The 12,380-nt window shown below is 46.8% G+C and overlaps 1 protein-coding gene across 1 annotated transcript; it reads right to left on the reverse strand.

Moving 5' to 3' along the window:
* Positions 1-7,246: 7,246 nt before the first annotated feature.
* Positions 7,247-8,842, reverse strand: PI3 (peptidase inhibitor 3). The gene is made up of 3 exons (XM_040446953.1): positions 8,711-8,842; positions 7,650-7,895; positions 7,247-7,413 (listed from the first exon to the last, which is right to left on the reverse strand). The coding sequence occupies exons 1-2, from the start codon at positions 8,784-8,786 to the stop codon at positions 7,651-7,653; spliced, it is 321 nt and encodes a 106-aa protein (XP_040302887.1). The 5' UTR covers positions 8,787-8,842; the 3' UTR covers positions 7,247-7,413; position 7,650.
* Positions 8,843-12,380: the final 3,538 nt, after the last annotated feature.

Here is a 12,380-nt window from a genome sequence, read left to right on the forward strand (position 1 = left end):
GTGAACACGATGGCCAAGGCTTTGCCACGTAGGCTAACAAGATGTGACGTCAGCTTGCCCGGAGGCAGCAGTGCTGTGCTTTATTGTGGTTCAGGAGGAAAAGACCGTGGGACAGTGTTATTGAATAAGTGTTCCCATAAAAACACCAGGCTGCAGACTAGGGAAGACCAAGCACCGTGTAGTGTGGAAAAGCGGAGAATGTAAACCAGGATTAAAATAGGAGCAGACCAGAGTCGGGCTCTGTGCTGACAGTTCAGAGCCTGGAGCCTGCTTGGGATTCTGTCTCCCTCTCTCTCTGCCCCTCCCCTGCTCACATTCTGCCTTTCTCTATCTCTCTCTCTCTCTCTCTCTCTCTCTCTCTCTCTCTCTCAAAAATAAAACGTTAAATTTTTTAAAATAGGGGCAGAAAATTGATTTGGGGTTTATTAAAAGTCGCCTTGTGAAATAAATGACTATTGAGGGAGAAACTAGTAAGACAGCTGTCTTGGTGTTTAGCTCAGTATGAGAAGGCACTTTCCCAGGACATTCCCATGGTGACTAGGGAGTGTGGCCTCTGTTTCAGAGGCAGGAACCTTTATGCCATTCCCTTTGCAAATGTCACCTCAAAGAGCTTCGTGGGGAGTTTGGAACCTTATGGAGATCCACAGTGGAGAAGCTACTTAATGTCTGTTGACTGCCCACTGTGTGGGACGCCCTTCTTATATGTTGGGCGCCCTTCTTTCTGAGTCTGTATTTGAGTCTGGATGAGAGGCAGAGACGGTTTCCTACTGCAGGAACTGAACAAACAGACTCACTTTCATTCGCCCCCGACACCCAGGGCTGCTCAGCAAATCCGAAGTTCCCCTGGCACGTCACATCTCCCCGAGTGGCTCCAAGCAGCAAGGACGAAGGGGCATTCTTCCCCAGGGCCACACAGTATCACTGTCCACGCCAGCGCCCGAGTCACGGGCACCGGTGGCCCCGGGGAGTGTGCGGCAGCCAGGTGTTCCCATCACACAGCTGTGGAACTGGCTGTGTTTCTGGCTGTGGTCACACTGGACGCTCTCGTTCTTACGATACCCCCCTCAGCCTGAATCTTCATAAATCCCTGGAGGCACATTTTGCAGACTGGGTTCTTAGCGTAGCAGTCCCTGGGACAGAGGGAGGGGCGCAAGTTCCATTGCAAAGTGCCACCAGCAAAAGTACCAGAGAGAAGCAGGACTGGGCCCACGAAGGGAGCCAGCGCCATGCTGACCTGACCGCTTCTCTGCCGGCCCCACCAGGAGCCCTGGAGCAAGCATTTTCCACGAGGAGTCCTCCCTTGGGCAGAAAGTACCATAGCCCTACCCTGTCCCTGGCTGGGGGGCCCCAGCTCGAGCACCAAGGTGGTGCCTGAGAAGCATTCAGTTACGCTTGCGCAGCTGGGCTGAGAGGGGCTCCTTGAAGGGGGTCTGGGCTGCACCCGTCCCAGTCAGACCCAGTGCCCACCTTGTGCTGCAGTCACACTGGGGGGCAATACCTCCAGATGGATGCTTTTGCATAGGGAGACCCCAGAGGATGGGGGTGAGTGGGACAAACTTCAGCACCAGCCCCTGCTGCTGGCATCAGGCCCACAGCCACTCTTCCTTGTCACCCTCCTGGTCACTCCATTCCACGGCCTCCTTGTCCTTGGCCGCCATCAGTGTTACGCTCAGTGGCTTACCTGGTGGTGCGACCAAAACCCTTCTTCTGAGGGTCACCACACTTTTCTCGGGCCAGGCCGGCTGCACTTGTCCATTCACGGCCGCACGGGGGAGATGTGGCTGAAAACCTCAGTGCCTTTGCTCTGGGGCGTCTTCCCTGCTGCCCCCTGGCTCTGCTGGGCTGGTCCTCGCTGAGATCCGGTGCAGGTTTAGGAAACCTTTTCAGATTGGTTTCATGGATCAGCTCAAGAGTCTGCCCTGGGATTCTCCTGACATTTGTCCCCAGCCCCGCTCTGTAAAGCTGAAACATCATTCCCCATCAGCCTTGAAAATAGCAGCCTGCCTGTGCATCGGGGGAGACAGTCGTTGGTCCCCTCTGTCCTCACCCTGATAACAGCCATGCACACGGCACCTGACAGCCTCCTCACCCTGAGGACAGCAGCCAGAAGCGGTGAGGAAGGAAGCTGGTCTGCCAAGTGGTCCAGGATGATTTTGTCTCTCTCGATAGCGTTTTCCACTGTTGTACTTCATTTTATTTAGTTTTACTTCCTTTCTTTTTATCAAAGAGGGGTGCCTGGGTGGCTCAGTCGGTTAAGTGTCCGACTTTGGCTCAGGTCATGATCTCGCAGCTCGTGAGTTCGAGCCCCGCATCGGGCTCTGTGCTGACAGTGTGGAGCCTGGAGCCTGTTCCTGATTCTGTGTCTCCCTCTTTCTCTCTCCCCTTACCCCACTCATGGTCTGTCTCTCTCTCTCAAAATATAAATAAATAAATAAATAAATAAATAAAATAAACATTAAAAAAAAGTAAAGTTAAGTAGGTAGAGATTTGTCTATTTTGTAAATATTTTTAAAAATAAGATTTTGATCAGGCTCTGGGCTGATGGCTCAGAGCCTGGAGCCTGTTTCTGATTCTGTGTCTCCCTCTCTCTCTGCCCCTCCCCCGTTCATGCTCTCTCTCTGTCCCAAAAATAAATAAAAACGTTGAAAAAAAAAATAAGATTTTGATTTATTAACCAGAACTACTGTTTTCCTAGGCTCAACCTCAAAAATTTATTATTTTGCCCATATTATTATCACTTTTTTAAATGTCCTCTGGTTTACTCTGTCCTTTTTTTCCTGACTTTTTGTTTGTGTGTGTAAATTTTGATTTCCTTGTTTTTTTTAAAAATGTGTATTTATTTATTTTGGAGTGGGGGAGGGACAGAGAGAGAAAATCTCAAGCAGGCTCTGTGATGTCAGCAAAGAGCCTGACATGGGGCTTGAACTCATGAACTGTGAGATCATCACCTGAGCCGAGATCGACAATCAGACCTTTAACTGACTGAGCCATCCAGGTGCCCCCATTATTCCTTTTTCACTGATGTAAGTATTTAAGGATACTCTCCTCTGATCTGTACCTTTATTTTTTGTTGTCCATTTGAACCATCTTGCAGTGATGGTGTGTTAAATTCTCCTGTGGGTGACCTTCAATCTATGTCTCCCTGCATATCCTGTAGATCCTGATTTTTTTTTAATTGAAGTACAGTTGATATATGATATTATATTAGTTTCAGGTGCACAACATAGTGAATCACCGATTTGATACATCGCGCTCACGATACTCACCACAGTAAGTGTCGTCACAATCTGTTGCCATACAAGGTTATTAAAATACTATTGATGGGGCACCTGGGTGGCTCAGTCAGTTGGGCATCCGACTTTGGCTCAGGTCATGATCTCACAGTTGGTGGGTTCAAGACCCGCATCGGGCTCTGTGCTATCATCTCAGAGCCTGGAGCCCACTTCCGATTCCGTGTCTCCCTCTCTCTCTCTCTGGTCCTCCCCTGCTTGTGTGCTCTCTCTCTCTCTCTCTCAAAAATAAATAAATAAATAAATAAATAAATAAATAAATAAATAAACATTTAAAAAACTGCATATCTTTACTGTGAATTGTGGTTATTAACATTAAAAATGTCCTTCTGACAACTTGAGCCACAAAGCAAAATACAACCCAAAATACATAATGTCTGTAAGTCTACACTGATATAAATGGATAGTTAAGTAAAAAAAAAAAAAAAAAAAAGCAAAAAACCAAGGAGAATAGACAAATCTTCCATACAGATTAATTCCAAAGAATGTCTTGAGCCTCCTCTCCCTCAAGGAGTATCGTAAGTGTGGGGTATGCAGAGTGACTTTCTTCCTGAGAGAATAACATGGAAAGAGAGGAAAAAGAATAACTTTACAACATAGAAGCCTGACAAACCTGACAGCCTAATCATCAGGTCAGCATCACCAGTGCTAAATCAAGTTGATAGTATGGACCCTGGACATGATGTGATGAGAAGCGCACTTCGCCTTGGTGGTCTTCCTCCGAAAAACCATAACCCCAGTCTAATCATGAGAAAAACAATCAGACACACCCAACAGCCTAACCAGTGCCCCTCTCAACTGTCAAGGTCATCAAAACATGGAAGGTCTGAGAAACTGTCACAACCAAGACCCTCAACAGCTAAATGTAACATGATACTCTGGGTGGGATTGTGGGGGGGGGGGGGGGAGAACATAAGGCAATATGAATGACGTATGGACTTTAGTTTGCAATAATGTATAAATATTGCTTCATTAATTGTGACACCTGTACCATAGAAATGCTCTACTCAGGACTTTTTTCTGGTATTTTCACACTTACCAGAGCCATCTTCTTGGAATGATTTTAGTTCGGTCCTAAGCTCTCCACTCCTCTCATCTTCTTTACAGATATTTCTGGACCTCGCTTTTCTCACGGAAAGGGGTAGAAGCAAAAATTCAAGAGACGTCTCCTTGAAAATCAGGAGTCTTTTCAGTAAAGGTAATTTGAAGGTTTTGCTGTTCCCTGACTTCTGACTACATTGATGTCAGGGGGTTTATGTGGTTTTATTCTTCTTGTTGAATTCTATAGTTACGGAAGAATGGATTTGGAGATTTAAATTTACAAGGACACCAGCTGCCCTGGAAATCTGGTGAATTTTTTTTCCCCAGTTATAGTGAGATGTCAGTGTCCACTGACAGATGTGTGAAGAAAATATGGTATATACAGTGGAATATTATTCAGCCATATAAAAAAAAGGAGTTCCTGGATTTTTGACAACATGGATGGAGCTTGAAGGCATTATGCTAAATGAAATCAGTCAGACAGAAAAGCAAATACTGTATGATCTCACTTATGGGGAATCTAAAAATATCAACTCATAGAAACAGAGTAAAATGGTGATATCCAGGTGATATCATGGGAGAGGGGAGGAAATTACCTGGTCAAAGGGTACACTTTCAGTTATAAGACCAACACATTCTGAGGAGTTAACATGGAGCTTGGTGAATATAGTTAATAATGTAGTATTATATCCTTGAAAGTCACTATGAGAGAAGAGTATTAATGTTCTCATCATAAAAATAACAAAATGGTAATTATATGAGGTGAAGGATTTGTTAACTACCCTTATGGTAAACATTTTGCAATACATACATGAATCAAATAATCACACGTACCCTTCAAATCATACCATATGTCAGTTTTATCACAATAAAGCTGGGAAAAAAGTCAATTGAAGAGGTAAATATTGGTATCTTCACCATGTGGCATCGGCATCTTCCCACAGATCAGTGAGTATTCAATCCTTTTTTTATGTACCTCGTGAACACTTGTATAGGTTTCTTTTTTAAAGTTCCTCCTGCCTCTTGTTACATTTATTTAAAGGAATGATATAGGGATGCCTTGTGGCTCAGGTGGTTGAGCATCCAATTTCGACTCAGGTCATGATCTCGCAGCTTGTGGGTTTGAGCCTCGCACTGGGCTCTGTGCTGACAGCTCAGAGCCTGAAGCCTGCTTTAGATTCATATTCTGTCTCCCTCTCTCTGCCCCTCCCCCACTTGCACTCAGTCTCTCTCTCTCTCTCTCTCTCAAAAATAAACATTAAAATTTTTTAATAAAAATAGATAAAGGAATGTATAATTTTGTTGATAGTGTAAGTGCAATTTAAAATTTTTTATTCTGATTATTGCTTGTTTATATTAAAAATAGGATTTATCATTTACTAACTGTGTGACTTTGGGTGGTTACCAAACCTCTCATGGCTTCAATCTTTTAACGAAATTAAAGATGTGTGATAATACCCATTTGAGAGCGTTCTTCTGAGACACAAATAAGACAGTACATATAACACAGTTAGTATAGGGTCTGGAACAGAGAAATAGTACATAAAGTAATCCTCGTGGGGTGCCTGGGTGGCTCAGTCGGTTAAGCGTCTGACTCTTGGTTTCGGCTCAGGTCATGATCTCACAGTTCGTGGGTTCGAGCCCCGTGTTGAGTTCTGTGCTGTCAGCACAGAGGCTGTTTGGGACTCTTTGTGTCCCTCTCTCTCTGCCCCTCCCCTGCTCATGCTCTCTCTCTCTCAAAATAAGTAAATAAAACCGTTTTTTAAAATGTAATAAAAAAATAAAGTAATCTTTGTGCCAGTGCTGCATTTTGCACTTGTCAGGCCAGAAGTTTGGGCACGGCTCTTGCCTACTGTCGAAAATGCCCTGGGATCACGGCTTCGGTGCAGTGCAGCCGGTGCCCTGGAGAATGAGAGGGAGCCCTGGCTTGCATCCTTCTGGAAAGGGCAGAGGACACTGCGCTCCCTGTTCTCTCACCCTGAGTCTCTGCCCCCCACTTCCACTCGCAGCAGGAACTCAACACAAAAAGAGTTGTCTCAGGTCCAGAATGGCTGAACTGTACTTCTGAATAATTACATCCAACCCCCTCAAATTTAACAGACAAATGAAGCTCAGGGAGGGAAAGACATTTGTCCGAGGTCATCCAGCAAGTGGGGAGGCTGGACTGGGACTAGAACACAGGTCCTCTGATTCCTAAGCCTGTGCACTTTCAACTCCAGCCCGGATTCTCCTCTTTCTGTGAGAGCCTCCTTGTTCAAGGGCAGTGGAGCAGGTGGGTCAACAGCAGAGCCATGAGGTCATTCAACACGCACCGTCCACGATCTGCACTACTCGAGTCTGCCTGCCCCCACCTTGTGTGTCTCCAGAGGACACTGTTCACCGTCCACACTAAAGGATCAAGGACTTAGTGCGTCTTGTCTCCTCATTCACATCTTAAAATAGAAAGCTGGGGGAGGGTATGGCTTAACCCAGAGGAATTATGGGTTAATGGAGGCATCTCAGGCACGGACAGGTGAGCAAGAGGGGATTTCCAGTGTCTCTCTAGGGCCTCTTGAGAAGATCCCTGGGGAACAAGACAGGAAAGGAGGGAGGGCCACTGGAGCTGGCTGGGCTGGTCACACTGGCGGGCTGGCAGTAGCGGGGTCAGGATGTGGGGTCGATTGGAAAGAAACTGCCTGCTGTCTGTGCAACCTTTTGTTTTTTATTCCCTGGTCTTAGGCGAAAGGCAGCATCCCCTAACGAAATGGAGACTCCAGTTGTGGGGTCAGTTAGTGGAGTTCTCATATGAAGCCCTAGGAATGGGCCTCTTCCACCCCTGCTCTCCTTCACATCCCGCTGAGGGGAGGGACACTCAGCCCCTCACCCATCTCCCTGGGGCTTCCAGGAGCACAAAAATCATGGGAGCCAGAAGCAAATGGAGCAGAAAGTGGTCTTTTATTGCAAAGTCAACGAGAGAAGCAGCCAAGTCCGGTCTCGGGCATCCTGAGTGAGAGCGAGAATGCGCTGGCCGGAGAGGGTGGTGCGACAGGGCCAGGGCCAGCAGCCCTGGGGACTTCACAGGGGCAGCAAGGACACGCCCCACCTGGCCGGGAGAGAAGAGGACCAGAGAAGTGATTCGGCAGGTCAAAGCACTCAGAGGCAGTGGAGGGCAGGATCACGTCCACGTGACGGCCCTCTCAGGTCGTCAGTTACAGGCTCAAAGAACCTCAGTCCCTCCATCCCCTCTCCACAGCCTCCCTCTCACCCGCCCAGGCTCATTCCCATTGCTCAGCCTTCTCTGTGCCCTCGGGGTCTCCTCCTGCTCCACCAGGTTCTCACCTCACTGGGGATCCAAGCAGGCCAGCCCACAAGGGCCCTGACAGCACTTCTTGGCCCCGGGGCACTCGGTATCCCTCAAACAGCGGTTAGGGGGGTTCATCATGGCACACCGCATCAGAATGTTGGGGCAGGAGCCAGGCTTAGTGGACACTGGAACTTTGAGCAGATCTTTGGTTTTGACTGGGTCTTGACCTCTAACCGGATCTTGTCCTTTGACCAGAACACGACCTTTGTCTGTGCCTTGCCCTTTAGGAGGAACGGTTGAAAGAAGAAATGTAGCCACATTTAGACCCAGTGCGCCTGCTTCACTAACTAGTCTTTCCTCTTCGTCCAACCACTGCTCTCTGCCGTGTTTCCCAAACCATGGCCGGAGATGGGGCAGGGTCATCTGGGCTAGCTGGGGTCTGTGCCCTAGGAAAGCTGTGCTCTGGGCTTTGGGGAGAGGGTCTACAGGACCACGGTTCCCTTGGGTATCCATTTCTCCCCCCGCCCTCCATGACAAGTCCTCTCAGGAGGAGAGGCCAGACAGGGGTGACTTCCAGAGGTGAGAAGGACACATTGTCATCTCTGAGGCAACTTGGGGGGTGGGGAAAGAGCCCTGAGACATACGCCAGGAGCCCTGAGCTCCCTCCTGGCTCTGGAGGTTGTCTGGACAATCAATGTCCTCCTTGGTAAAATGGGGGTCTTCAAACGACAGGATTTCTGAGGTCTTATTGGTGTGCAACCTCCTTTTAGAGGCTGATTACTCAGGTGCTTTCTGGGGGCAGACAGGCAAACCCCACACCCAGGCCCAGATTCCTGGGGTTCCCCACTTCATTGCACATTCTGCCCAGCTATCAACCCCTGAGGCCAACGCCACATGGCCACGCTTTGTCCGGCAATGGTCCTGATAGCTCAGTCTTAGCATGGAAAGCACATGATTCTACTGGACAACTTCTGCTCTCTCTGGATACAGCGGAAGCAGCCACAGACCAAAGCATGCGATCCAGCCCTGCCTGCTGCCCCAGAGTGCTCCCTGCCAGGGCCCAATCCAGCCTCACCCAGGCCATTTGTCTACTCACCTATGACAGCCGCCTGTGCTGCCAGAGTCCCAAGGATAAGGAACACCGCCAGGACCAAGAAGCTGCTGGGCCTCATGATGTCAGGAAGATGCGTGTGGCCAAGAGCTGAGGCCAGCCCGTTTTATGCTGTCCAGCGTGGCCTGGAGCCAGGGGGCAGGCCTGTGCTTGTCTCTGGCACAAGACCTACATTTTCTTAATTCTACCAGGAAGTATCCACCCCTATCCTGGGAGGGGCTGTGGGACTTTCCCCAAGGATTGTTCACAGAAGAGAAATGGCAGATACCATGTCACATCAGCCTGGGAGCTGTCCCACTTTCTCACAGAGAAGCAGGGCTGGCTGGCAGGTCCAGTGTTCTGAGTTCCCCCATTACTCCTGTTCTTGCGGGCCCCACCCAGATCCGTCCTAACTGTTCACCCCTCCCAGCATCAAGGCTTTTCTTTCATGCCTTCCTGGCCCTGAGAAAAACTGTTGAAGGGAAATCTGCTTTGCAAGTCTAACGACAAATCACCTCACTTTGCTATTTCAACGGGTAGTCTCTGAGACGCACCACGAAAGTAATAGGGAAGGCGGGATTCTAGATCTCACAGAGCGACTCTAATCAAACTAATGCTGAGTGAAAAATTCAAGTCTCACAAGAAAATATTTTGAATTACACGCTTGTGTCTAAGGCTCAAAACGAAGGCAAACTAATAGATTGTCTAGGCGTACTTAGATATGTGGTAAAACTCATTTACTCGGGGGTAGATGAAAATGAAGAAGCCATATACACACAAAATCTAGGATCGTGGTTAACTCTGGAAGTGAGGGAAGAGACGTTTTGGATGGGTGAAAAGTACTCAGGTTGGTTTAAGTTTTTGGTTTCTGATAATGTGCTAGTACTTGGGTTGATTGGTGATTTCCCTTGGGGTGTGTGAGTGTGTGGGGGAGGGTGGGTGGGTGCATGCACGCGTGCGTGTGTGTGCGCGCGCACGCGTTTCCAAGGCTATGGGTAAATCATTTACGAATTATCTTCACTTTCCATAAACCCACACCTGTCGCTCTCTCAAGTGGTTTCCAGTCTTTTACTATTACAAAATACACACGTGACTTTTTGCATTAACTTGCAAGCTTGCTTCCCAGAAGCAGATTTGCTAGTACAAAGATTAAATGCGTTTGAAATTTTTTCCTGGCATAGTGCAGTACGGTTGACAAATGGATTTTGTATTTATTTAATGTGTACGATATGATGTTTTCACGTGTGTGTACATTGTGAAGCGATTACCACAACCAGGCTCATGAACATATCCATCGACTCCTAGAGTTACCATTTTTTAAGTGCTTTTGAAATTTTTACAATCTTCGCTTAATTCGCTCAGTGGGGGCTGTACCATTTTGTACCTGCACCGGCAGTGGGCGACACGTCCTGTACCATTCCAGGCACACACAGTGCGTCTGATGTGGGGATGAGACTAATGTCTCAGTCTGGTAGGTGAGAAATGATACTTTATTGAAGGCTTTAGTTAGCATCTCTCACATTTCCATGTTTGCACATTTTAGGAGCCCCTGACGTTTCTTTTTCTGAAAGCTTCTTTTCCTTTGCTCACTTTTCTATAGGTTCATTAGCCCTTTTCTTCTTCATTTTTAAGCACTCCTTATATATGATGGAGAAAGGTCCTTTGTGGCATGGTGTGCAAATGAAAACTTTAATGTCATGCTAAGACCTGCTCAGAACAGCTCAGGCCACCGTCCTTTCCTCGTCTTACCTGGACATTACCTCCTATTGTTTGGGTTTTTTTGCACATAGTGGGAGTGTGTTCTTAATATAGTTATATTAAACAAATCTGGCTATGGTCCTATTAAGAGGGCTGCACGTCCTATTAATAGAGGTTCACCAAACAGTTGACGAGGGGATAGAGGTTAGGAAGGTAGGATAGGAGAAGAAAAAAGGGCAAATAAAAGAAACAAAAAAGTATTGTTTCATCAAAAAACTCATCATGTCTGATGCGATCTTATTATACTTATAAATAGAAAAGGCATGAATATCACTAGATCTCTGTTTACTGAATCCTACAATGTTCACGAAATCCTACCAACAGAGAAAAACAAGTTAGAGGGTAACATATGTGTTTGATAATACTTTGGTAGAAACACATACAACTGCTATGCATGGCTTTATTTATGTAGGAAAGAGGAGAAAGTTATGAAGGAATATATGCTACCCTATTAACATTGCTTACATCACTGTGATGGGAATAGGAAAAAGCAAGATAAGTAAGTTGTCCTTCTTTTTTAAAAGTGTATTTATTTATTTTGAGAGAGAGAGAACAGGGGAGACGGAGAGCAAGAATCTGAAGCAGATTCCATGCTGTCAGTACAGAGTCCGATGTAGGGCTTGAACTCATGAACCATGAGATCATGGCCTGAGCTGATATCAAGAGAGGGACGCTTAACTGACTGCGCCACCCAGGCGCCCCAACTAGGTTTTCCATTATACATACTAGTTTCTCAGTTTTTCACTTGTCACAACAAAAAGTCACTGTTGTGATCTAAAATATCAAAGAGGGGCGCCTGGGTGGCGCAGTCGGTTAAGCGTCCGACTTCAGCCAGGTCACGATCTCGCGGTCCGTGAGTTCGAGCCCCGCGTCAGGCTCTGGGCTGATGGCTCAGAGCCTGGAGCCTGTTTCCGATTCTGTGTCTCCCTCTCTCTCTGCCCCTCCCCCGTTCATGCTCTGTCTCTCTCTGTCCCAAAAATAAATAAACATTGAAAAAAAAATTAAAAATATATATATCAAAGAAAATTTTCATCAATAATTAAAAAAAAGAATTCAAGGGGCGCCTGGGTGGCTCAGTTGATTAAGCAGCTGACTTCGGCTCAGGTCATGATCTCATGGTTTGTGGGTTCGAGCTCAGCTTCGGGCTCTGTGCTGACAGCTCAGAGCCTGGAGCCTGCTTTGGATTCTGTGTCTCCCCCTCTCTCTGTCCCTCCCCCACTCATGCTCTCTCTCTCAAAATTAAATAAAAATTTTTTTAAAAAAGGAAAAAAGAATTCAAGGAAACACGTGAATGAAGAAAAGAGTATAACGGACAGTAACATCTAAATAAACTATATACATGGAATATACACATGTAACCATTGGTGCCAATGTTAATTAGGGGTGCTGAAAATATAAGTGTCATAATGTAAAAATATAATAGTGTGTGTCGGGTATGATTCAGATGCAGTGGAAAGAAATCAGTCCAGGTAGTTCAAGCAGAAGAATCCAGCTATTGTGTGAATGCATTTGATTGTAAGAACTTGAATCACATCTGCAGTCCTGGAGATGAAAGAGTCTGGGACACATAGTCACTGGATTTCCAACTGCTGCAGGAAAGCATGCTGGGAGCAGCTGAAATGCACGTCGATGAAGACACTGAACAGTGCATGCCACCATCCACTCTTTTTTTCTCCTGCCACTGTTCATGCCCCTGGTCCATCCCCTACTTACACTTCCAAACATCAGCAAATATTCACCTCCTAGAAGGAAGAGTGTGCACCTTGAGTGGGAAGTTGAGGTGAGCAGGGCTGAGAACAAGAAAGGTAAGGTACAGTGCTGGGAGGTGTCCAAAGAAAAGAAATAAGAAAATGCATCCGGGAGAAGGAGGAGACGTATTGAGGAGAGAGGTCATCATCTTGAAACACCGGAGCAGTAT

This window comes from Herpailurus yagouaroundi, unplaced genomic scaffold (genome assembly GCF_014898765.1).
Source record: "Herpailurus yagouaroundi ecotype Mexico unplaced genomic scaffold, PumYag 196, whole genome shotgun sequence".
Taxonomy (NCBI): Eukaryota; Metazoa; Chordata; class Mammalia; order Carnivora; family Felidae; genus Herpailurus; species Herpailurus yagouaroundi.

What these genes read in the sequence shown, in the direction of transcription:
- PI3 (XM_040446953.1), bottom strand. Translation starts at nt 8,786, where the DNA reads ATGAGGCCCAGCAGCTTCTTGGTCCTGGCGGTGTTCCTTATCCTTGGG. An exon ending in AGCACAGGCGGCTGTCATAG is followed by an intron (nt 7,896 to 8,710) that starts GTGAGTAGACAA and finishes TTCCTCCTAAAG; the next exon opens with GGCAAGGCACAGACAAAGGT.